General features: G+C 37.6%; 1 protein-coding gene across 1 annotated transcript; it reads left to right on the top strand.

The window, feature by feature from the left end:
• Positions 1 to 27,747, top strand: BFSP1 (beaded filament structural protein 1). Its single transcript, XM_070956496.1, has 8 exons — positions 1 to 448; positions 4,696 to 4,756; positions 10,446 to 10,541; positions 14,612 to 14,704; positions 16,784 to 16,891; positions 21,637 to 21,857; positions 24,962 to 25,047; positions 26,798 to 27,747. The coding sequence occupies exons 1-8, from the start codon at positions 78 to 80 to the stop codon at positions 27,745 to 27,747; spliced, it is 1,986 nt and encodes a 661-aa protein (XP_070812597.1). The 5' UTR covers positions 1 to 77.
• The last annotated feature ends 67 nt before the right edge of the window (positions 27,748 to 27,814 follow it).

The raw sequence follows: 27,814 nt of genomic DNA, 5'->3' as shown, positions 1-27,814 counted from the left end.
ACCCAGTTTGGCATTTCAAACTGGAAAGACACAGACAAGGGAGATTCCTGGGCTCCCCCACGGCTCCCTATTCTGCCATGTATAGGAGCAGCTACTTGCATGCAGTCCACAAGGAGAAGTATGAACAATCTGATTCTTATGAAGAACTTCCAGAGTCACCGGAATTTGGTGGTCTTGCACAAGCCCAAGGCCTGGAAAACCTGCAGGACCTTAGTGAACGGTTTGCAAACTACATCAACAGGGCTCGGGTGCTTGAGCAACGTAATGCCATCTTCCGCAAGCAGCTTGAGACGTTCCAACGCATGGATGAGCTGGTTGGATTAGAAGAGGCTTTTGCTGCTCAGATTGACCTCAATCACCAGCGGGTCCGTGATTTGGCCACCAACAGGTCTAAGCTGGAACGTGAGAAGAAAGATGCTCAGCGCATGCTGGATGAATACTGTAACAAGTAAGTTGGTTGGAGATGAAGGAGATGTCTTCATTACAGCAGATGTTTGCATAGAGTTTCCTGATTCTTCAAACCTGTGTCATCTACCTTTGGCTTTTTCTAAATGAAGGTGTAAACAATCCTTTTTGTGGCTTTGGGTAAGCAATCCCACAAAAGCAAAACAAAGATCCTAGGACCTTGGCTTGTGAAAGTGAAAAGAAATAAGGGTCTTCATGCCATTTTGTGATGAGGTCCAAAATTCTCTACCAATAGCAGTGATAGCCCTCACTATCTGAACCTATGTGTTCAAAGAGAATATTCACAATCAAAAATAGAAGGCACATCTATCAAAATTTTTTCTTCACAAAGGCATAGGGAGGAGAAAGTTAGAATTAAGTATGAAATACAGTGTCATCTGGATTTGTTGTAAAATGCCATAAATAAGTACAATATAGTAGTGGTGCAGAAAGGGGAAAAAATATCTGAAAGGACTTTTGGTGACTGAGCTAGTCTAATGAGTTTGTGTCAGGAATGGAGTTGTAAAGTTGGTACTTTGAGAATAAATAATCAGAAAATAATCACCGAAGCAACAGTTTTCTAGAAGTCAGCCGATAGGCTGAAACAATGATAGTTGTTAGTTAGTTAGTTTGTTTTTCTTTTTTTTTTTGTATTGTTTTTATGTATACATGTTTGTAAGTATTTTTGTCTGCTTAATTAAAAAAAAAAGAATAAATTTCACATTTGCATAGAAAATACTTAATTGGGAAATATTTCTCAATTTGGAAAAAAAATGCTGAAAGGGAATATGAAATGCAATAGATTAACCAATCAATAGCTTTCACAGATTGTGATCACCTCCAGTGCTTTATGGAGTGTTTTGAATGTATGTAGCAACATTGCCTGAATATTTGTGATTATTATTCGTTTACTATTTATGCAAATTATAATGACTTTTCTATCCTGAGGGCATTCAAGGTGTTCAGATAATTTCATTTCTCGCTATGTGAGTCATGAAACATATATATGTCCTGTCCAATCTCTCCTTTGTTTCTTAGCGTCTTTCATTTATTTTTCTCAATCTGGCTCCTCATATCTTTGAGGCTTGTTTTTTTCCCCTGTTTTCTTTCTGTAGTAACAGAGGTAAACAAAACACCCGTCCCCCCAAAAATCCCCAAAGTATAGAATACTTATGTTACAATTGAAAATATTTATTCTATTTTCAGATATAATTCCTTTCTTTGATTTTGTTTGGAAAAATGAAGGAAACAGGTAGTCCTCAACTTGCAACTGTGATTGAGCCTGGCATTAAGGTTGTAAATTGTTGCAGTCATTAAGCAGATCACCATGAGACCACGCCCAATTTTAATACCTTTTTTTCAATGATCATTAATAAAGGTGTGCCATTTGCAAAGTGCCCAAAATATGATCATGTGACTGCTCTCTCTCTCTCTCTCTCTCTCTCTCTCTCTCTCTCTCTCTCTCTCTCTCTCTCTCTCTCTCTCTCTCTGTGTGTGTGTGTGTGTGTGTGTGTGTGTGTGCTGTTGCAACTTCAAAATCAGGTCATAAATAGCTTGGGGGGGGGTTAATTGTAAATTTGAATGGTTGCTAAGTGACTGGTTGAAAGTTCAGGACTACCTGTTATTTGTTTGTTTGTACAATGTAGAGACTACTTGATTTCCAGTTCCTTTGGGAAGATTTACAATAAAAAAAATAAGAAAAATAAAAACACAAAAAGAAATTATGTGTGGCTCTGAAACAAACCCATCCAATGGGGCACAACTATCACCTGATTCCCATAATCTGGGTAATGTAATGAAGCGGGCTCTGATGGATGACCACTGGATAACTTTCTATTCACTCTATTCTAAAAAGCAATGCATCCGGTTGGAAAAAGTACAAACTCAGCCAAAATCCTTTTGGTTCCTCTAGGAGGCCTCTAAATTGTCAGAAGAAAGGAACATTCTAATGACATACATCTTAAAGGTTGGTTAGGTCAAGGGGATCCACATGAGTTAAAAGTTGTCCATCGTTAAAAGATAAAAGAGATGCTTCAGTAATCTACAAAAAGAATTATGACTGTTTTGCAAAGAAACTCTGTAATGTCAATTAAAATTGATAAATGTATAGGACCATATGAACTGCTGACTTCAAAAGAATCCTTTGTCTAGAAGGGTATAAAACCATTGTACCTAATTCCTGTCTTTGTTCAACGCTTCATGTACAGAGCCTTGAACCTATTGCGCAATATATAAAATCTGTCTCTGATCAACCCAAAAGTTGTGTTTGTCTTATTAAATCCACAACATGGGGGAATGGTCAACTTTTTAAGAGCTTCCTGATTTTACCATCAGGGTGGGAGCGTATTTTGGATCCCTCTGGAAATGTATTTTTCTAGAAGATAGTCACTGCTACAGGGAAGGCTGACAATACTCCTTAATTGTTGGCATTCAAAATGTGCCCATTTAAATTGTGTCAGATATTTTGGATTGTTTTTTATTCTATTTTCTTCCACAGCTTATATGGGACATCATACACATATAACTATAAATTCAAAATACAACCCTAGCCAGTCTTTTTTATTCTGGAGGAATCCTTGAAATAATGATCAGATTACTGGAAAACCTGTGGAAAAAAACCTCACAACTGAATTTACTTCTAACCTTCACGACCCAGGTTTTAAAGGTTTACTGCAGCAGCAAAATGGCAGGCTGGTAGATCAATCGCAATCCATAAGAATTCCTACCACTGCAGGCACTAGCATTGTGCAACACACGAATTTCAGCGGTTTTTTCCCCCAATCAGGATCTGTCATGGAAACCCTCCTGATCTCTTATGGAATCCCTGTTAAGAAAGGCTCTTCTAATCTCTTATGTGAAGATACTTGGGTTCCTTTTGGGCTCATGGCCTACTTTTCTCCTTTCCTTTAAAATGTGCAACAAGAGAATGAATCTTTTGGAAAGATTTGTCTCTGGTTTTAATTAACCACAATTGGTGGATTCAACTAAACTAGCAACTATAGCTAACATTAACTATGGTTCATTTAAAGTAGCTAACTTAATAAGCCATGGTTTAAAGTTGGCTTGTTTTAAAATAAAGAATAATTTGCCATTTTGGACAAACCCCACAGTTAAGTAAAAACAGCAGTTTCTGTATTTTCTCCTCTCAGCAATGCAGGAGACGGAGAGAAAATGGAGGGAAGCCCAAGGCCAGCAGGATGTTAGATTTATATTTATATCAGCTTCTTAGAGCCTCAGCAGGCATGGCTGGTGATGCTATCATCACCAGGAAAGATGAACCTGGAATTTTTACCTCATTGTTCAGGTTTTGAAGAATTGAGAGATTCTTTTAATGCAGGGGGAAAAAGCCTCTCAGAGCTAAACATTTATAATTCAGTCTTCTGGAAGCTGCAAATATGGCATTGTGGGCATATCAGTGGTGAAATCCATTTTTTAAAACTACCGGTTCTGTGGGTGTGGCTTGGTGGGTTTGGTGCAAAATCTCCATTCCCTCCCCACTCTGGGGCCAGCCAGAGATGGTATTTGCCGGTTCTCCGAACTACTCAAAATTTCTGCTACCGGTTCTCCAAACTGCTCAAAATTTCTGCTACCGGTTCTCCAGAACCTGTCAGAACCTGCTGGATTTCACCCCTGGGGCATATGTATTTCATCGGCAGTGCCTAGTTTAATATTATGTCCAAATGTATCCATTAACATCCATATAAAAATGCAAGTTTGAGGCATTTGGCTATTTTCTTTTTTTAACTTTTTTCTTTTAAAAAATCTTATTACATTTTAAAGAAGATCTATAAACAGACATAGCCAAGGTAGAGGAATAAAATACAAATTAATAAACAAGGAATTATTTATTAGTGGTAGAATTAGTAAAAAATTATCTCAGAGATCATAGTTTTCCAGTCTATTATCAATTAATTATAAATAATCTACTCAAAAATGAATACTGAGAACTATGGTCAGTACAGTTGGCAACGTGAAAGCTTTAATTAATTAGGGCATTAATTGAATTAATTAGGGCATCTTTCGGAAACTTCACAACAGTATCATTCATCAGATAACCTTTTGTACTACAGTAAATTCAATTCATGTCACTACAAATCTGTTCTAATTTAGATATAATGTAATGTTGAAATAAAGACTGTATGCAGGGACAAATTCAAACTCTGGACGTGGTATTGAAGCTATGTCTTAAGTTATGGTGGAGGAGTGGTCTCCAATTCCGATTGAATGAGATTTTATTTTCTAATTTTTTAGATATAAAAATGAATGTGAATATCAGAAGAAGCAGAAAAGTACTCTTGAACAGCTTAATAAGGTAAGTTCATTACTTTTTCATCCTTTTCGCCAGAGGTCTTTCCATAGATGCTGCTTTTTATATGATGTCATGAGTACTGACAGCCAATAATAACACAGGGACAGGCATGTTTTGTTTAGTACCGTCACTTTTGCAGTACTATCTGCACTTGCAGCTTTAAAAAATAGGGTGTTTTAAAAACTACATGTACATTTTTTTCGAAGCTTAAAACACCATTTTTTAGAATCTCAGAGTATTAGAATAAATATGTGTCCCACTTTATTTATATACATGGAAAAAGAGGGTGTGGTTAGAATGAGTGTATCAATCGCATACTATATCTGAATTCCCTCCATCACAACAGTTGCCCTTTTGAACAAACCTGGTTTCCTTGGCAAAGAAGTGAAACAATAAAGAGTTGTGTGGGTGGGTATTCTTTCAAGTCAATCCTAACTTCTAGTGACTGCCTGGACATGTCCATGTAGTTTCCTTGACAACATTTTTTAAACATGACTTCCCTTGCCTTCTTCCCAGGGGTAAGATTGAATGACTGGTCCAAAGTCACCAATGTGGCTTTGTGCCTAAGAACCAACTAAAACTCACTCTTTCGCAGCTTCTAACCTTTAATCATCTATACCAAGTTAGCTCTCGTACAGTATTTAAACAATCAATATTTTAAAATTATTCCTCCCCTCTCCCTTTGGGAGGATGTTCTAGAATTAAAATCAGCTGTTTTCCCTTTCTTGATATTTTTGCAGCAATCCCTTTTGCCCCATTTCTCTCCAACTGGGCTTTCAAGTGTCTAGTCATTTAACTAGGAACCTCAGAGGTGGAACAGGAAGGTTACAATGTGTAGATTCTAACTGAGAACGAAAGAAATGTAATGAATTGTTCGTTAGACAAGAGGCCAGGGGATTTAGGGCTTCTTTGATTGCAAATGTAATTCAATCAAGGAAACAAATCCTTTCAAGCTGACATGAGTTGTCCTGTCACAGATTGTAAATATCAAACAGCTAATGCAATTCTCACAAATGGCAGCTTGCAAACAAGCTACTAAGTGAAATTGGTTGTTACAGAACATTCATAGTGAATAAATAACAACATTGTCCAAATAGTTTGGTGCCTAGAGCATCCGAAAAAATAATCAGCCAAGATAAAAAACCAGGGCCAAATGTTACCCCACCCCTAAAAATACTGAAACCAAGGAACATTTGCAGTACAGAAATAATTTTGAATGTAAGATCAATGTGCTCGGCAAGGCAAGAAATAAGTGGTTTATTGAGAGGTCAATTAATTCATTAAACCTGCTAATTATCAAATGCAATCAGTTACACAGAGATCTGGAATCATTGCCCTAACATGGCATATCATATGCTTTCATACATTGTTTGTTTTACAGAAAGAATGTTGGACGGAAAGAGATAGAGCATAATACTGACACTCTTAAAGGCCATCTGATCTTGCCAGTCTATTTAGTTTGTTGTGGAAGCTTTTAGAAATATTTCCTGACTTAAAATAGATACACAGAGAGTACACAGAGGTATACTGCAGCCTTCCTTCCTTCCTTCCTTCCTTCCTTCCTTCCTTCCTTCCTTCCTTCCTTCCTTCCTTCCTTCCTTCCTTCCTTCCTTCCTTCCTCCCTCCCTCCCTCCCTCCCTCCCTCCCTTCCGTCCTTCCCTTTAGATATGTATACTATGCATGTGTACACATACATAGGCACACATTTCACCCATCAGATTGTGCAATAGTTTAAAAGCCAGGATTTGAAGGAGAGGTGGAGAGGGATAGCACACATTTGCAGAAAGAGCTCAGGAGAGCCCACTGCCAATCTGCGCTGCCCAGAGCGGAGCAGTATTTTGATCACAGAGGGCTGTTCTTAATATTTGGGGTAGGGAGGGGAAGAGGATGACTGCTGTTTGGAATGAAAATATAATTGTAGGTGGGGCTGGAATTTTAAGATTTTAGAGGGATTTGAAGAATGCTTTATCCTTTAAAAAAAAAAAAACCTTATGAAGTCTGTTTAACTTTTTTCTCCTTGGATTACCTGCCTCAGAAAACCATTGCCATTCCTGCTAGTGGAAACTCCACAAATCTATGGGATGTTGATTATATAGTCATGACTGATTTAATTTCCACTAGCTTCAGTCTCTACATTTGAGTAAATCTGGATGAAATCCAATATGTGGTTTTGTTGTTCAGTTTTAAATATAATACCATCACCATATGTTTGAGATTATCCTACCTAAGTATAAATTGTAAACATTTCATTTTTATAAAATAAAATAATTGGGCCAAGGAGGTCTCTATGAGGAGCTTCATGGATGAGTTAGGATTTGAATCTTATCCAGATTTCATGCACCATATGTGCTAATGTCGGATCCCAGTCTTATTTATTATGTTTTCAATTTCATTTTAAAGGCTCAACCTAATAATTGAAATAGGCATTTTCCATTTTGGCAAACATTAGGTGAGTGGGCAAGTGGCATCAAAGATGCTTGTTTGCTGTTTCCTGAAAGCAAACATATAATAATGAGATTTACACTGAAACAAATATTAGTATTTTTGTTGTGTGTTTTTGCTGTCTATACAAGATATTTTCCCCCAGTGTTTTGTGTTTGACAGTGTTTAACAGTCCATATAGCTAATGCTCAAAATTCTGTTCTTTGACACAATAATTGATAATATCTTATGCACTGAGATGCAATATCTTTCCACCCGTCACTTTTATTCGGGGATGGGAAGGCAAGCAAAGAGTCAAGATTACAACATATTGTTTATGAAGAGCTATGAATGTTTTTAGTTGACAATTTTCTTTCAGACCATATTGATAAGCATTGTATTACCACAAACAAGATAAGTGAACAGAGTTTAGAAATTGGGACCCAACCATAGGAATAAAATATTAATCAGCAGATGCACAATGCCAACAGATTCCTGCCTAACTTTTACAGGTAATCCGCGACTTACAACTGAAGGTTAAGATGGATTTGCTTAACAACCACTTGATTCACTTAACAACTGAGTAATTCACTTATCAATCATGGCAAAAAGATTGTAAAATTAGGTGTGATTCACTTATCAACCCCCTTGTTTAGCAACAGAAATTCTGGGTCCAGGTGTGATCATAAGGCAAGAACCACCTTTATAGCCTAGGCCAGGGGTGGGCAAATGTGGCACTTTTACAACTGTGGACTTCAACTCCCAGAATTCCTGAGCCAGCTTGGCTGTCTCAGGAATTCTGGGAGTTGAAATCCACAGATTGTAAAAGAGCCACATTTGCCCACCCCCGGCCTAGGGAAATGAATGCTAATAAATTATGTTAGGGATCTCTCTCTCTCTCTCTCTCTCTCACACACACACACACACACCAGATCTACTATGCAGAATCTACTATGCAGAACCAGGATGATTAGGGAACTGGAGACTAAAACATATGAAGAATGGTTACAGGAACTGGGCATGGCTAATCTAGTGAAGAGAAGGACCAGGGGAGACATGATAGCAGTGTTCCAATATTTGAGGGGCTGCCACAGAGAGGAGGGGGTCAAGCTATTTTCCAAGGCACCTGAAGGCCAGACAAGGAATAATAGATGGAAACTGATCAAGGAGAGATTCAACCTAGAACTAAGGAGAAATTTCCTGACAGTGAGAACAATCAACCAATGGAACAGCTTGCTTTCAGAAGTTGTGGGAGTTTTATCACTGGAAGTTTTCAAGAAGAGACTGCACTGTCATCTGTCAGAAATGGTGAAGGGTCTCCTGCTTGGGTGCGGGGTTGGACTAGATGGCCTGCAAGGTCCCTTCCAACTCTGTTAATCTGAATCAATCATGAAAGACCCTGAGCCAATTGTAACCATGCTCAATTGATCATATATAACACTGAAATGATTCTTCTCATCCATATGATGAGGTCACTGGGGTTAGTACTTCAAATGCTGTTTGAATTAGTTGTCTCCTAATGTATCTTTGTACACAGTGTATCATCAATCCTGGTTTCCAGATGTCTGATGAATACCAAAGAAATGTATCTAAATTTATTTTTTAAGCTAAAGTTTAATTTGATTCTATTTTCCCAAATATGTACCCATCAGCAGTATCTAGCTTTCTTTCTCAGCCCAACGGTGGATTCATGGTCTCATTGTAATGCTTCCGATTCAGCTTTCCGTAGGAAAATAGAGAAACAGTGAGCAAATGGATGACTGCTGGCTTAGAATATTCCACTTGTCATTTGCATTCATAAATCTTTATCTGCTCACAAAGCAGATAACTAGGCATGTAGTGAAATTCTATGCTTATTTTTACGATCATTATTACCGGCACAACAGCAATGCTACTTTTGCAATCCATGGGTATAATGGAAACAGCAAGCATCTACACATTTTTGAATAGCACAACAGAGCTTGGAATTAGTTGGCTGGGTCTGTTACAAAAGCAAAACTCACTGAATAACTTTCCATCGCATTGCCTAATCCGAAATGGGCTTGTAGTACAGCTGATAGAAGTGATGTTACTGGAAATTGAACAAGCTACAGTTCATTAGCTAAATAAAGGAGTGCTTGTATTGATTGGCACGTACAGCCTACTAGCTGTTTACAGGTGTGTTCAAAGTTGAGAAAGTCCTGTGATTGTTCTTTTCAAAAACGATGGGGTTTTTTTTTTGCCCATTTGTCCTAGTGCTACCTAGCAAACCAGCATCTTAGCCCCTGACAAACAAAGCATGGATAATAAATAATCTTTACATAATGATTTTCTTTTAAAAACAAAACAAAACTCCTTAAACTGCATCTAATGGATCTAAATGGAAGCCCAATGAAATAGGTGGAGGATATAAATCTGGGGAAAAAAAGTTAATTAGAAAAGGGATAGTTACCGTGTTTTCCTGAAAATAAGACCCTGTCTTATATTTTTTTGAACCCTGAAATAAGCGCTTGGCCTTATTGCCATGCGCTCAAAAGCCCGATTGGGCTTATTATCAGGGGATGTCTTATTTTGGGGGAAACAGGTAGTACTTGGAGGGGATAAACCACCATGAAATCCCAGCGTGGTTATTTAGAGTGGAAAGTTGAAAAATATCTCAGAAGAAAGCATTGGTAAACTACTTCTACCTTGTTGCCAAGAAAACTGTATAGATGTGATTTTGGAACCTCTTCCTTGAACCATTTGATTCAAGGCACTTTTCTCCTTTTCATATTTATTTGGCATGCAGTTCTACCTAAATGCAGCAGACTACCTATTCAATCAAATTGCCTATCGATTATGAGTGGCCTATCAATTATTTAGATTTCAGTTTTTATATATGCATAATGCAAATAGATATTATTTAAAAATCATCCCTCCTAGCTTTAGAATAGAATAACAGAGTTGGAAGGGACCTTGGAGGTCTTCTAGTCCAACCCCCTGCTTAGGCAGGAAACCCTACACCACTTGAGACAAATGGTTATCCAACATCTTCTTAAAAACTTCCAGTGTTGGAGCATTCATAACTTCTGGAGGCAAGTTGTTCCACTGATTAATTGTTCTAACTGTCAGGAAATTTCTCCGTAGTTGCAAGTTTATATTAATCAATTTCAGAACTGCTATATAAATTATTTCAAGAAATGACTTTATATGTTTTAAAGTCCCTTGTTTCCATTGAATACTGGTGGCTCAAATATTTGTTTAAAAACACAAGTAAAAGGACAAAAGGAAATGATATTTATTTTTATTTTAGGAAGCTGATGAAGCTTTGTTGTGTAATTTAGAACTCCAGATTGAATCACAGTTCTTGCAAGATGATGTAAATGCCACGAAAGACAGATATAAGAAGGTAAGTCTTATTGCTGCTTGTTTCTCATCTCTATTTCCCAAGCAACTTTTAACAAATGAAGCTGCTCCTTCTCTTTTAATACAAGTCTCCTTTCATGTGTCTATGCTGGGCACAAAGAAGAGACACGGTATTAGCCCTGGAGGCCATCTTTTTCTTTGGATCTTCAGGGCTGCCATTCTTAGTGCTATGGGAAACTGGGAGGGGGGAATTGCATAGAGTAGTGGAGATATGTAGCCATAATAACATTCCTTTCTCTGAGAGTCAAGGACATTCTGGCCTGCACCTGGAGTGGCATGACTGGGAGGCATCTGCAATTGGGACAGTGCATTGATTAGACCATGTTGATGGACATGTGGTGCAGGGGAAGGGACTTGGACTGTCCTTTGGGTGGGGAAAACCTGGAAGCTTTCAGATTCGGTTTTTTCCAGATGTGTCAATATGACATCTCTAATAAAATGGAACTTTGAGGAACTTTTAGCCTCAGAGTCTTCTTTCATTGGGGTGTAACTTGGAACCCTGACACATGTCTGGTAAAAGGTTTCTTCTGCTTAGGGATTTAAGAGATCTACTATGATTTCTTTGTTTTCTTTCTATTTTTTTATGCTGATATTTGTCATCCAGCATTTGCTGGTAAATGAAAGTTACATAGAGCAAAATAATTCTTAATCCACAAGTTTGCTTCAAGTATCAGAGCTTCAAACGAAGACATCTTTTGTGCACAAAACATTGACTTGCCTTCTTAATACTATTTTTTGTTTTTACTTTTGTCAGGAATTTAGATTTGGATAAATTATTTTATGATGGCAAGTCATACACATTAGGTCATTTTAGAACACCGACAATATATTAGATACCTCCAGTAGATGGAGATTTACTTCTTAACCAGCTCTGCTCCAGCTTCTGTTAACAATTAACTTTTTCTCTGTACTTGAGATTCCTACCAACAAAATTTCTATGGGGCGTCTTTTACAAAGAAAATGAAGCAGCTGTTCAGAGCTCCTCCCTATTCTAAAAAGTTAAAATTAACAGTGAGAAAGGTCCTGCTTTAACCTAAATTCACGTCCTGCTGGTTTTTTTAATTGTAACTACCCTGACATCAACTGGGAGACAAACTCTGCACCAAGTGGAAGATCCAACAGGTTCCTAACAAACCTAGCAGACCACTTTGTTTCCCAAAAAGTAGAGAAGGGAACAAGGGGATCAGCCATATTGGACTTAATTCTCACTAACAGAGATGAAATGATAGAAGGTGTTGGAGCTACAGGAACCTTGGGGGCAAGTGATCACACAATATTGGAATTCAACATTATGCAAACACAAGTAGTAGAACAAAGTCAAGCTAGAGTCTTGGACTTTAAGAGAGTTAATTTCAATAAACTTAGAGCTTGGGAAGGATTCCATGGATGAGAATCCTCACGGGGAAAACAGCTCAAGAAGCTTGGGAAATTTTGAAAATTGAGATTATAAAAGCCCAGTCTAGCACAATACCAATGGAAAAAAAAATAGCTCTCAAAAAAACCAACATGGCTGCATAAAGAACTTTCTGACAAATTGAAAGACAAAAAGGACATATAAACTGTATAAAAAGTGGAAAGAGGGGCAAATAACTAAGGCAGAATATCAGCAAATAGCCCGAGCTTGTAAAGATGAAGTAAGAAAAGGCTCACAATGAACAAAGGCTTGCAACAGAAGTAAAAAATAACAAAAAAAGCTTCTTCCAACATGTTAAAAACAAGAAAAAAGTCAAGGAAACAATTAGCCCATTGCTGGGAGAAAGTGGCAAGAAGGTGACAAGCAACAGGGAGAAAGCAGAACTATTTAACTCATTTTTTGCATCTGTCTTTACACAAAAGGAAAAAACAGTCCAACCTATCAAAAACAACACCACAAAAAACAGATTAGGAACACAAGTTAAAACAGGGAAGAAAATGGTAAGAGAGCACACCTCTACCCTAGAGGAGATCAAATCACCAGGACCAGATGGATTACACCCCAAGGTTCTGAAGGAACTGGCAGACGAGATCTCAGAACCACTGAATTATTTCTTTTAAAGATCCTGGAGCTCAGGGGAACTGCCAGAGGACTGGAAAAGAGCTGATGTAGTTACTATCTTCAAAAAAAAAAAAAAAAAAAAAAGGGTGGGGGGGAGGAAATAGATCCAGGAAACTACAGACCTATCAGCCTGACCTCAATACCAGGGAAGATTCTGGAAAAGATAATCAAGCAACAAATCACCAAACGCCTAGAAGCAAACAAAGAAATAACCAAAAGCCAACATGGGTTTGTTAAAAACAAATCATGCCAGACTAATCTTATTGCATTCTTTGACAAAGTGACAAAATTAGTGGACCAGAGGAATACTGTCGATATAATTTACTTGGACTTCAGTAAAGCATTTGATAAATTAGACCATAACCTATTACTAGATAAAGTAGAAAAATGTGGGTTAGATAGCATCACCACCAGATAGATTCGTAACTGGCTGACCAACCGCACTCAACCTGTAGTCCTCAATGGAACTGCATCTACATGGAGGGAAGTATGCAGTGGAGTACCCCAAGGCTCTGTTTTAGGCCCAGTACTCTTCAACATCTTCATCAATGACTTGGATGAGGGGATAGATGGGGAACTCATTAAATTTGCAGATGACACCAAGCTGGCAGGAATATCCAACACTCCAGAAGATAGGCTTAAGATACAGAAGGATCTTGACAGAATTGAACATTGGGCACTATCTAACAAAATGAAATTCAACAGTGAAAAAAGTAAGGTTCTACATTTAGGCAAGAAAAACAAAAAGCACAGGTATAGTATATGTAGTACCTTGCTCAATAGTAGTAACTGTGAGAGGGATCATGGAGTCCTAGTGGGCAACCATTTAGATATGAGCCAGCAGTGTGCAGCAGTCACCAAAAAAGCCAACACAGTTCTGGGCTGCGTAAACAGAGGGATAGAATCAAGATCATTTGAAGTGTTAATACCACTTTATAACGCCTTGGTAAGGTCACACTTGGAATACTGCATTCAGTTTTGGTCACCACAATGTAAAAAATATGTTTAGACTCTAGAAAGAGTGCAGAGAAGAGCAGCAAAGATGATTAGGGGACTGGAGGCTAAAACATATGAAGAACAGTTGCAGGAACTGGGTATGTCTAGTTTAATGAAAAGAAGGACTGGGGGAGACATGACAGCAGTGTTCCAATATCTCAGGGGTTGCCAGAAAGAAGAGGGAGTCAAACTATTCTCCAAAGCACCTGAGAGCAGGACAAGAAGTAATGGGTGGAAACTACAGTAATCAAAGAGAGAGGCAACTTAGAACTAAGGAGAAATTTCCTGACAGTTAGAACAATTAATTAGTGGAACAACTTGCCTGCAGAAGTTGTGAATGCTCCAACACTTTAAGAAGATGTTGATAACCATTTGTCTGAAGTCGTGTAGGGTTTCCTGCCTGGGCAGAGGGCTGGACTAGAAGACCTCCAAGGTCCCTTCCAACTCTGTTATTCTATTCTATTTTTGGACCCAATTTCTATCAAGGTATGGTTATTTGTGCTCATCATATTCTCCTGAAATGAAATATACTGGTTCAATCCTATCAAGTGGTTTAGCAGATTGTACAATTAAACCCTTCCTCCCCCAAGCTTTTTGACTGAGATGAAGATTGATTACGTGACTACAGGGACAGTGCAATGACCATAACTTTGGGGATTGGTCATAGATTTTTTTGTTCAGTGCCATCATAATGTTTAACAATCGCTGAATAAATGGTCATTAAGAGAGGACAACCTATTGTTAAAACCATTGTATGTACTAGTAATATAATTCAGTAGCAGATATATGCCACATATATAACCAAATATGAAGAAAGGTTGAGAAAGATAATTACAGTAGCATGCTAGAGAATACTCTAATAGCTAGTCAGTATAAATGCCAGTATAAGTGCACTTTTTCTCAATATCTTTGCTTCCTTCACTCCCAGAAGAAGGAAACTTAAGTAGAAATTTAGCAGTGCAGTTGCTTCCATCAACCTTCTTGCTATAATAAGTTTGAATAATTATTTTATTTGGCCACAGAACCTCATAGAAGTACAGACCTATATCGGAAATTTAGAGCAGATCATGCAAGCAACACCTCAGGTGTTCAACATCATGGCTGGTACCAGTGAGGTAAGAGTTTTCTTTTACAAATAATTTTTCTATCAAAAGTTTTCTTCAGGCATACATCTGAACATTTGAGGGTTTTAAACTGAATACAGGAAGGGGCATGCAATTGCCATGTATTCAGCCAGAAGGGCTGGCAGGAGCATTATCATCTTCATGTACACATGTGTACAAGTTGGAATCCTGCTTTATTATGATGATCTGAGATTAAGAAGAGAAATCTACTTGTGTTCTTGCAAAAACTCCTCATTGGGCCTTGGCTAAACATATGGCATTCAGAGAGGCTAAGGCTCTCAGCCATAAACTGAGGAGCCTTGGTGGAGCAGCAGACTAAAGTGCTGTTAAACTAGCACTTAGCTGCCAGCTGCCTGCAATTACTGCGAGTTCAAATCTCACCAGGCTCAAGGTTGACTCAGCCTTCCATCCTTCCGAGGGAGGTAAATCTTTCTCTTCAAACCTACCACCTCTCTCTTTTCTTTCCTTCTTACTTTCTCTTCCCCCCCTCTTCTCCTCCCTATTTCCGCTTCCTTTTCCTTCTCCTCCTCTCTTCCTCCCTCTCTTACCCTCCCTCCTAGTCCTACTCTAATTTCCCTTCCCTTCCTTCATCCTTCTCTATTGCTGTATCCTTTTATGCATATGGACTACTCAGAGGGCTGAAAAAGTTATTTTTGACTGGTCCTCGCACTTTTGACCAGTCCTCAAACTTACGACTGTCCTCACATTTTACGTTTTTGCCCTATCTTGTCACCATGGTGAAGAGAAGCAGTTGTGAAATGAGTGACATGGTTGTCAAGAATGCTGCACGGGCATAAATGTGAGGATGGTCATAAGTGTGAGGACCAGTCAAAAGTGCGAGGACCTGTCAGAAATGACTTTTTTCAGCCCTCTGAGTAGTCCCTATACACATAGCCATGGCCACCTGGTCACATGACCAGCTAGCCACGCCCACCCAGTCACATGACATCCAAGCCACGCCCACAAAATAAGCCACGCCCACAGAACCGGTAGTAACAAAATTTAGAACCCACCCCTGGTCAGGAGTGCTAATTTACCACTAGTTTACCAGATAACCAGGAGCCCAAGAAGTTCCTTGAAGATGGACTCCAGCACAAGTCCGAAAGCTTAGAAGAACAAGCCTTTGGTCCCGATGACCAACTCAAATTGGATTCTAGAATTCCCACTCTCTGCTTTCAAAGAGTGACGCAAAGATGCCATATTACTTTTCTTCACCTTGTTTCAGTGTCCTCTTTGGCACTTCCAATAACTGCAGTTCCTGGAAGAGTTGGAGGAGGACACTGAAGCAAGAGAAGGAACCCAGAGAAACTGGTTTTTGTAACTGCTGCATCTTGATGAGGCAAATATTGTTGCCTTCATAGCACAAAATACCTCACCAAGGCAAAGTATCTCATACAAGCCTATTGCATTGATACAAGCCCTTCAGACAATTAATTAGTTGATATTTGTTGAACCCTGCACCATAATGAGCAACTGCTAAGCAGTGCAAGGAAATGGGAGGTGTCCTTTTTCCAGCTGCACTTTGAGGCAAGAATATTGCACTTTCTGCTTGGTCAGCTGAAGATACCTTACCTTTCTTTTTTTTTAGTTGCAGCTAAATATGAGTAATTCATCAGGTGTTCTTTACATTTGCCATAAGACAAATGTAGTTGTTATACATGCTGCTGTTCTAATGCCGTGGTCTGTGAAAATGTGTACACGTTAGCCTAGAAGAACATATAGTTGCATATAAATGATAGGTTAGAGAAATATATATGCTCAGGTGTGAGCATAAATACATAGATTTATTTAAATCAAGGAAAGAGAGGATAATGGATGCTCAACACATCTGAAAGCTATAAATATTTCTTGTTTGTACACAAGGTTCCCTCAGTAGGTTTTACTATTCACCACTTCACCATAACATCCAATTTTGTAGGATATCTGAACAATTAGGATGTATATCACATTTCTACATCAGGTGAAGAGGAAAATTGGATTTTTCCCCAATCATTTTCATTCCAATCTATAGTCAAATTTTTGATACCAATCCAATTCCACTCATATTTCCTCCTTCTGTTTTGTTTGCAGGAAAAGCTGATAACCGAGAGAAGGATACCAATACTTCAGAAGCAGTTAGATGAATACAAGGGCATTTTTTCCCAGCTCCAAGCCCAGAAACTTAAGCTTCAGACAGAGGTACTGTTTTTTTTTTAAAGTTACTTTTTCTAGAATAAGTGTTTTACAAGCATTGTGATTTTAAAAAGATTAAAAAATTAGATCACTAGATTGGATTATGATTGTTTCACAAGCAGGAAGTTATTTGAGAAATAGTGTAGGTCTCAACTATTTTTCTCTGTGCTCATCACATCCAGAGATTCCCACTAATGGTCCTGTTCAGAGTAACCTGGGTCAGTGGTGGGTTGCTACTGGTTCGCCCTGGTTTGTGCAAACTGGTAGTGGTGGCGGTAGGAGGCTCTGCCCACCCACCCAGACGCTTCTGCATCTGTGCAGATGTGTCACGCATGCACTTGAGCGCACGCGCATCCGTGAGCGAACCCGTAGTGGCGGGTTTTGACACCCACTACCGACCTGGGTCCTTTTAAGAATAGGACAGGACAAAGCTCCTTTAGTCATGCTAGATGGGATTTACCACTTTCTTGGAAAATAAAGTTGCTAGGATCCACTCAAGTCAGATAGCAGGGTGAACCAGGTGGCACTCACTGGTGTAATCCGGGATTCTTTTGACCTTGAGAAATTGAGGAAGGGGAATAGAGTTCTGTGAAGTCTGAGTTTTGATTCCTGTGGGCTTGACACATGTGAACAATTGGACCTGGAGATAAGCAGTGCTTCTCTGAGAGTGTAATGTCACCTGCCCTGAAGAAGGTAGCGTTGCATCATCCCTTGATTAAGCCTTTTGTTTTCTCCCATTTTCACCATTCCCCTCTTTTAGCATTCTTTCATGCTCCTCTACCTCACGGGTGTCAAACTTGATCAAGCCACATGACTATTGTGACGTATCACGACATTGTTTGCCTTTGTGGAATTGGGGTGGGCGTGGCCTGTGCATGACGCATCCGGCCCGCGGGCTGCCAGTTTGATGCCTTTGCAAGTCTACTTCCATAGACAATCATTTTATGCAAAAAGATGGCATCCTGATTCTTTTCAAATTAGTGTCACTTTGGCCCTCTTGCTCACTAGGAAGACTCACACTTTGTTACAAAAATCAGTGCCTTTTTCTAATGTTACATGCTTTTATTGGCATGCATGCCTGTTTCATTTTTAGGACTCTGTGGATATCTTAGAATCATTACTTGCTCTATCAGCTAAAAACACCAGAGAGATCATAAGCTATGAGGGGTCATTGCAGTAGAATATTTAACCTGTAAAGTGTTCCCAGGATCTGTGAAGATACATTTTGAGTAAAATTAATTAAGATCTTACAGAATATACTCTTGAGTTTTCAGAATGATCTGAATAATAAATCTTTCCAATGCTGGTTTTGTTTTTTACTGTAAAAGTTGGTCAAAGATTGTTATTGATACATGAGTTGATTTGATTTCTTTCAATTGTATTCCAAGAGCAAAGATGAAGTGATAATACAATTTTCCTATCAGGCAAATCTGTTTTTCAGGTGATTGAGCACCACCTGGTGGTCAATATGTATCCCACTGGAAACTTTTCTGACAAATTGTTTCCACTGCCTGCAGCAAAATGTAAAAACATGTCTTTTTCCTCCCTTGTTCAAGTGTAATACTTGTAAAATAAATAAATAAATACATGATATTTTGGGGGTATGGAGAAAGAGAAAGGATAGTTTTATTCAAATTCAATGTTTTGGTTCTTCAGGAGAACTCTCAGAGAATCTCAAAATTTAATTTAATTTGTTTTAAGTTTTTAATGGGAGATGCATTAAGGAATGGGCTTCAGTTTTTCTTGAGAACACAATGTAGAAGGGCAGTTTGTCTTGGCACTTAAAGTTCTTGTAGTGCCTGTGTAAAATTCCAGGTTCATGTTACTTTTTTTTTAATTTTTTTTTTATTATATTATTAAATTAACATTACAAACAAACAACATATACAATACTTCACCCTGTGCTATACATAAGAAAGGAAGATTTGGTTCTTCGGATATATCCTCATGATCGCCAAAATCCACGTTCTCGGGATACAAGTACCGAAGCATCTAATTTTCCCAGCGCATAATCCACGAATGGTTTCCAAATTTTCCAGAAAATATCTTCTTTATAGTCACCATTTCTAATTTTAATATCACATGTCATTTTATCGTTTAAAGCTAATTTCCACATTTCACAATACCATTCTTCTATTCTAAAATTCACATCTAATTTCCAATATCTGGCTATTATAATTCTACCCATTATAATCATAATTCTAGTCAATTCTTTCTCCTATTTTGTTGGTTCTATTTCCTTAATTATCAACAATAATATAGTTTCTGGTCTCAATATTATTGCTTTCCCCATCATTTCAAATATCACTTTCTCCAATTGTTGCCAAAACTTTTTAACTTTATCACATTTGTACCACATATGTTCATAAGTCCCTAATTCCATATCACATCTCCAACATTGTTTACTAATTTTGTTATCCATCAATGACAATCTTAATGGAGTCAAATACCATTTCCAAACAACCTTATAATTATGCTCTTTAATCCTTATAGATAAAGTCTTCATAATTCTACTCCTCCAATTCACATTCCAATCTAAATCTGATATTTTAATATTAAGTTCTTTTTCCCAATTCATCCTCATCACCCTTTGTGGTTTTCCATCAAAATTTATAATCTTATATATCTTACTAACGAGTCCCTTTAGCCTAATTTCATCTTTCATAATTTGGAATACTAAATGTTCAAATTCAGTTTTACTTCTACTTATTGAACAATTGTCCCTTACTTTCTTAGTCCATTTTTCTATCTGTATTTTTTCAAACCAGCCTAAACCCAATTTTTCAATAATTTCTTTTTTTCTCCTTTCATTTTCTGAAGTTTTTAACCAATCTATTATAATTTGTATATTTTCATCTTCCATTACCCTATCACGATTTATATTAGTTTTAATTGGCCAATTTTCAATTGTCTTCCCTAAGAAAATTATATCTGGAATTAAAATTTTAACAAATGTATTCCAAATTTTACTCAGTCCCTTTAACCAATAGCTATTAATTACACATTTTGATTTTGCTTTATCTAAAAACCATCTTGAGCCAAATCTCTTAATGTCTTTTAATTCTAAATCTCTCCAATGACTATCTTCACCTTTAAATATTTTTACCACAGTCCGAATAGCATAAGGCCAATAATAATTGAGTAGTTTGGGGATTCCTAATCCACCTTCATTTTGATTTTGATACCACATTTTCTTCACTAATCTAGGTCTTTTCCCACCATTACAAAATTTATCCAATTTCTTCTGATATCCTTCAATATCTTTCTCTGTTAAATTTAACGGTAACATCTCAAATAAAAAATTAAACTTTGGCAACAACATCATCTTACACATTCTACCAAACCAAGACAACTTTATCATTTTATATTTATCTATCTTTTTCTCGATTTCATTCATCACCACATCATAATTTAGTTTTTTCATTTCTTTAACTTTGAGTGAAAGTGTTATGCCCAAATATTTCAATGTATTTTTAATCCTTATCCCAAGTTGTTCTTGCATATTCTCCCACTCCTTACCATTATTATTCATTAATAATTCAGATTTTGACCAATTTACTTTCAAACCTGTCATTTCCTCAAATTCTTTCAAATGCTTATGTATCTTTTTCAAATCTTTCTCTATATCTTTTAAAATAATCAAAGTATCATCTGCATACAGATTTATTTTATATCCCTTATACCCTCCCAATTCTTCATCTTTTTCTATCATTTTAGTCAAAATTTCCATAACTAATAAAAATAATGTTGGAGACAGGGGACATCCTTGTCTCGTACCCGCTTCCAATCTTATCTCTTCTGTCAACCTTCCGTTCACCTTCACTCTTGCACTACTTTTTTGATACAGTTTTGAAATAACATGTATAAACTTATTACCAAAACCTAATACCTCAACGATTGTTTTAATAGTTTCCCATTGTACAGAGTCAAAAGCTTTAAAAATATCTAATGATACTATACCTATTTTGTCAGCATTATATTCAGCAACATCTATAATATTTAATACTCTTCTGACAATGTCGCTCATCTATCTACCCTTCACAAAGCCTACTTGATTATAACTTATATATCTATCTATAAATCTACTTAATCTATTACTTATAATGGCGGTAAATATCTTTGCATCTTGATTAATTAAGGAGATGGGCCGATAGGACTCAATCCTTTCTAAGTCTTTATCAGGTTTAGGGATTATAGATATCACCGTTCTATTCCATGATCCTGATCCTAATCCTAATCTTATGACAGTAGTCCTTTGACTGAAAAGTGGAGAAAAAAAATCAAGCTACCATTTTGGGATGGCCTGCTGCCATCCCAAAATCACAGAAACAGATTCAGGATTATATTGAACCCATCACTTTTCTACATGTTAGAAACATTAGTACTATAGTACTACACTAATCGTACATACTGGGTATGAATTTAGAACTTTAACTGATGCACATGTGCAGGTTTTTGTTAACATTATTTATATTAAAACAGATGAACACTTTTAAGAAATTACACCTTGGGCATTGTGCTATCTAAATATGATTTCTCAACTTGCTTGCTACTCATTGTTATGGTGTGCTAACATTGGTTGTTTTGTGTGTGTGTATTTTTTAATGCCAAGTGATACTTGAAACACAATAATTTGTTTCATGTCATTGAAATAGGGTAGTATCCTGCATCTTTGCTGCTAGTAAATTGTGCTGTTTCCCGATAGCAGACCAGCCTTAGGAAATCTCTCACATCTTCCTTTTTAAAAACAGACAGCAATGCTGGATCAGGTGATTAAGGACACACAACAGAGCTACAATGATGAGATCCATCTATATAATGACCAGATTGACAGTCTGAGAAAGGGCATAGAAGATGCTGAAAGGACCTTGGAGAAATACACCAACCATTGTCGCCAGCTGTCCATTTATAAACAGTCCCTAGAGAGTGAATTGGAGCGTTACAAACGTGTAATTGAAAATGAAGATAGCAGGTATGGAAATTCTTGAAACAAGAAGCAAAAAGCAAACTGGCTTAGAGTTTCATTAAGTTGTACCTAAGAAATCATTTCAATACTTAACAATCAGGCCTTGACCGTATTGTTCAATATTTTAAATAATAGGATTATTCACAACAGCTTTCCAGGTATATCTACTTTGGCTGGTATGGCAGGGTGTCTAAATTTCTCAGTCCAAAACATTATTCTCTAGTATTGTGTAACATCCTAAATGAAATATTAATTGGTATGAAATATGTTACTCACTGTAGAAGCACATGCCATGAACTCTGAGTCAACCATTAATAGCATTTCTACATCAATGTGCTAAGCTTTTTTTCCCCAGGCATCTACATGACTTCCTTTTGTTGCTGAGATACTACCAACTCCCATTGTTGATTTTCAACTCTTCCTTGTAAGAATAGAAAACCAGGGTTTCCCCCCCCCCTCAAATTTTGTTTTTAATTGGGTAAGGAGACCTGATATTCAAGGCAATTAATTTATGGTTACTTTCTGTTTCAATTCTTTTGATGTCAAGCAGAATGTTTTGTGCAACTGTCAATAATCATATATCTTTTTTAAAAAGATAAAAATAAATAAATCTGCAGTAGTTGCAGAGATGTGCATAGATAGAGCTAGTCATTCACAACAAAATTTTAAAAGATCTAGAAAAAATCTGCATTAATAACACTTCTCTTGGTAATTATCTCAACCATAGTTGTAGTTTCTAGCACTTTCCCCTCTTTTAAATCAAAGTGATTGAAGAGAGAGAGAACTCCTCCTGTCTTAACTACAGTGACAATATTATGTTCATAAATTATAATTGCCTGCTTGCAAACATATTGTCCTGAAATTTATTCATATGTGACCACAGAACAACAATTGCAAGCATACAGTATGTAGATCCAAACAGTATTGCTTTAAAAATAGAATGCACCCACAAAGTGCTCTGTTAAGACAATATGCTAATCAACAAGAGTTGAAACCAGCATGAAGGGTACTCTGATTACCGTATTTTTTGGAGTATAAGACGCACCTTTTTCCCCCCTAAAAGGGGGTGAAAGTTTATGTGTGTCTTATACACCGAATGTAGCCCCGCCCACCCACTGGCACCCACCCTTTGGCCTCTGCCTCGCAGCAGTTACCTCCTTGCAAGCAAACAGCAAGAAAAAACAGCTCATTTCAGCTTCAGCACAGCCTAATTAGCACAAGTTGATTGGATCAGTTTCCTGAGTCTCAGCTGATTTGCTCTCAGCTGTTTTGTGCAGGGCTCTGCTGCTTGCTGCAAAGAGGTAAATTGCTGGAGCAGATTTTTTTTTCCTTGTGCTAATCAAGCTATGGTGAAATGAAACTGAAAGTAAAGCAGGCTGTTTGCTGTATGCTGCAACAAGGCAAAATTACTCAAAGGCAGAGGCAGAGGGAGATTTCTTTTTCTTTTTTTCCTCACCAAAAAAGGTAGGTGCGTCTTATACTCAGGCGCGTTTTATACTCCAAAAAATACGGTAGATTTATTTGTTTGTTTGTTTGTTTGTTTGTATTTATTTATTTATTTATTTATTTATTTATTTATTTATTTATTTATTTATTTAATTTTTATACCGCCCTTCTCCCGAAAGACTCAGGGCGGTGCACAGCCAAAAATAAAAAACAAACACATAAAATTTAAAACAGTTTAAAAGGAATTAAATAATTGCTATTAAATGATCTGATGCTATTAAAATGATCTGACGCTATTAAAATGAAAGGGAATGAATCTAATCAGAGCACCCTACATGCCTGTTTACGTATGTGTAGATAGATGTGCTTAGAAGCCTCCACACAATATTGCTGTCACTCCTTTGAGGTAGGTCAGATCAGGAAATGGATTCCACAAGAAATACTGGAACTCTTTTGATATAGATTATAATAACATAATCATGAAAGTCTAATTGTGTTTTTCTACCCTTTCTATTGTACCCAAGGGATTTAAGGCAAAGCCAGTTTAACATTAACATTCTCTGCCTTTCTTGGATTTAAATCAGTGGTGAAATCCAATTTTTTTTACTACTGGTTCTGTGGGCGTGGCTTGGTGGGCGTGTTGTGGCTTTGTGGGCATAGCTTTGTGGGCGTGGCAAGGGAAGAATACTGCAAAATCTCCACTCCCACCCCACTCCAGGGGAAGGATACTGCAAAATCCCCATTTCCTCCCCACTCCTGGGGGAAGGATATTGCAAAATCTCCATTCCCACCCCACTCTCGGGCCAGCCAGAAGTGGTATTTCTCCGAACTACTCAAAATTTCTGCTACCAGTTCTCCAAACTGCTCAAAGTTTCCGCTACCGGTTCTCCAGAACCTGTCAAGACCTGCTGGATTTCACCCCAGATTTAAATCATATTTTGCTTCTCCAAGTTCTTCTCCATAATGGGTGCCTTATTGTATGAGGATTTTTAAACCTATGGAGTTATCTAGAGCATGTCCATCTCTGCACATGTACAAGACTTTTATAGTGGAGTAAACATGGAAAGTACATGCAGGGAAATTGAGATGCACTTCACACATCTTTAAGGTGGAGGAGGTGCAACCATATGGTCCAATTATGTGCTTAAAGAGAAGTAAGAGAAAGAGTAACCTTCAGGAATGGTGAACAGAAGGAGTTCTGACTTTTCTCTTAGACAACTGAAAATTTCAGGGACTGAGATGGCTTTGGATATATATGAGATCTGGAGCACTTTTATTTATTTCTTACCACTGGCAGTTTCCCATTCATAGAGCTTTCTAGGGGTAACTCAGCTACTCCAACAGGGATCGTCTCTGAGTAGGTACTTGCTCCTCAATTATTTTTCAGTGGCATTCCTATGTGCTTTGTTAACCTGCCAGAGTATGACATTCTGTTCTAGAATGTTTGATGACAATGGATTTGCAGGGAGTTGATCTAGAGAGGTGAGTGAGGATTGCACTCCATGTAGCTCACCTTAAGGCAACAGATTTGGAATGGAATAAAAACAACTTATTTGGAAAATACCACAAATATGTATAATTACATGGATGTAACACGCCTGGGTTACCTTGGCATTATTTTAAATTTATTGATCCTGCCTTATATCTTTTCCCTATTCTGATAGATTGAATTCTGCTATTGTTGGAACTCCAGTAACCCTATTTCCACAGACCTACAGACCCGCAGAGACACCATCTTTGAAAGGAACAGGTAATCAAGTGTCTACAGAAATGATTTTAGCCTATGAGAGCAACGTGTGATATGTTTCTGTATGCTGATCTCATTGTTCATATTACCTGAGCACAGGTGATTTATGTTATATAATCCTTTTCTTATGGATTATTCCTAACAAAATCATTGCATTTACTGAAGGAAGATGGACAACAACCGAATCATCTATTGCAGTGGTGAAATCCAAATTTTTTTACTACTGTTTCTGTGGGTGTGGCTTGGTGAGCATGGTGTCGCTTGGTGGGTGTGGCTTGGTGGGCGTGGCAGGGGAAGGATACTGCAAAATTTCCATTCCCTCCCCACTCCTGGGGGAAGGATATTGCAAAATCTCCATTCCCTCTGGGGCCAGCCAGAGGTGGTATTTGCCAGTTCTCTGAACTACTCAAAATTTCCGCTACTGGTTCTCCAGGTTTTGACAGCAAAACCTGCTGGATTTCTCTCCTGATCTATTGATTACTTAGAAAGAAGAGAGGTCTCCAACCTCACAGTTCCTAGAGCATACTCCCAATACTTTTAAAATGAACTAACATTTCTGTTCATTGGGATCCTGAAAATTTGTGATGAATTAATGTTTTGTATATATACAGCTCGCAAATAAATCCTGCCTCCTGACAAATGCTAAAATAATTATGCCTGAATTTTGGTTGTAAAATGAACTTTCTCTCTTACATAAAATAGTTACATCACATGTAGCTTGACTTCTAATGGCTATAGGTTGTGTATGTTTCTTGTTAACAATGGGGAAGTGATTTGCCCTTTTTCCAGGATTATTTTAAAACATTTTTAGACTAGTCTACCATCCATAACCCCGGGATTTCCTGAGGATCTCTTATTCTAGTGCTGACTTGATCTGATTCTATTTAGCTTTTTGAGATCAATTATTGGCTGGGTGTCTTAATCACTTGCTCCTCCCTTATTTAATTTCTTGTTAATTGCATGAACTTTATGGTCCAGCAGAATCCTGGTAAATACCAGTGTTTTCTTACACAATAATGCTAGTAATGTTGAATTACAGTATCACAGAAGTCTATATTGCTGAAATATCCATAAGATTTTGGAGCAGCTTTGAAGGTTATAGTCAGATTTGAAAGCTATAGCTTTGTCTTTATAGACTGTATCTAACAAAATTAAAACCGTAACCCACTTGTGTATGTGTGTGTGTGTGTGTGTGTGTGTGTGTGCGCGCGAGAGAGAGAGACAGAGACAGACACACACAGACACACACACAGACACACACACAGAGAGAGAGAGACAGAGAGAAAAAGAACCAGAGAGAGAGAAAAAGGAAGTTCGTTTTCTTTCTCTGTACAGTAGCTCCATCTAAATATTCATCATATATGAATCACCCATTCATGTATTATCTTGAGAATGTGTGTATGTATATGGTATTAGTAATAATTATGTAAGCAATTAGATAAGCAGTAATTATACTAATTGCATTAAAGTAAAATTATAGTAAACAAATCCAATCAACTTAAATTTGTCATTAAAAGTGAATCACACTTATGTTTTGTCTTTGCTTAACCAACATGTTGGAGTGCATCACTCAAAGGGCAAGTATAGACACTGCCTAAACAAATGGTGCACTCTGATCTAACATTTTCTTCAACAAATATTCAAGCCACCCTCATCAACCATATTTGAGGTAATGTCTGCATATGATACATTTCCCCTTTAGTGGGCTGTATCTCATGTTATATTTATGGTTGTTTTATTTCCATTCATGTAGACATTACACTGGTCATGCAAGACATTGCTGCTGCCAAGTTTCGACAAAGAAGTCTGCCAAAGAAAATGTTTAAGAGGAAGGAGATTACACCAAAAGACCTTACTAATGGGTCTTCCTTAGAGGAAACGTTTGACCAGCCACAAAAAGGATTTGACCAAGTTCCAATGGATTTCAAGCATGAAGGATTACTCACAGAAAGCGAACGTGGATCCAACGGTACAAAGGAAGAAACTGAACCCAGAAAAGCGGAAGAAGATGTGCCTGATGGAGCACAAATAAGCAAAGCTTTTGACAAATTATGCAATATAGTGAAAGAGAAAGTCAGATGCTATCAAAGACAGGAACCTAGAACTGGGTTCCATGCTAAAGGGTATGTAGTTATCGCAGAAAAAGGCAGCTATGATGACACCTGCTTCCATTCTTTACCTATTCCTTATAAGGGTAGAGTGATTGTTTCGGATGTTGAAGGAAATATATCACGTGGTATGAAACCAATCCCAGAATTGCCCAGATCTCCTGAACATTACAAAAGTGAACTTGAAGTCCATGGAATGCAAGAGCGATCAAGGATGCAGAAAGACCTTAAATATGAATACAAGCTGATAGGCAAAGAGAAGGATGATGATGGATCCAGGGTCTGGAGAGAACTTGGAAAAAAACAAGAGTTCCCAAATGTGCAATTTACTGGGGCACCTGAACCCTTTTCCACATCATGTCCAAGTGAACAAAATGAAGAAGGAATTTATGTAAAGAAGCAATGCAAGAAGCAGGATGGCTTGCCTAAGGAATTAACTTCCCCAAACACTATGAGTTATGAGAAGGTAGAAATGGTAGAATCCATTGAAAAATTCTCTGATGACAAAATTCAAAGCTATGAAGAAACTGCTATGATTATGGAGACCAAGACTGAGAAAACCAGCAAAAAGAAATTGGAAGACAAAAATCATTAGTATGCACCTTCAAACAGCCAATTAACCCATCTTATAATTATTACAGAGGTGATCCTCAGAGTTTTTT

This window comes from Pituophis catenifer, unplaced genomic scaffold (genome assembly GCF_029215685.1).
Source record: "Pituophis catenifer annectens isolate HBS135680 unplaced genomic scaffold, rPitCat1.0.hap2 SCAF_1, whole genome shotgun sequence".
NCBI classification, from domain to species: domain Eukaryota; kingdom Metazoa; phylum Chordata; class Lepidosauria; order Squamata; family Colubridae; genus Pituophis; species Pituophis catenifer.
Note: the sequence above shows the minus strand (reverse complement) of the source record. Positions and strands in the feature narration are given on the sequence as shown.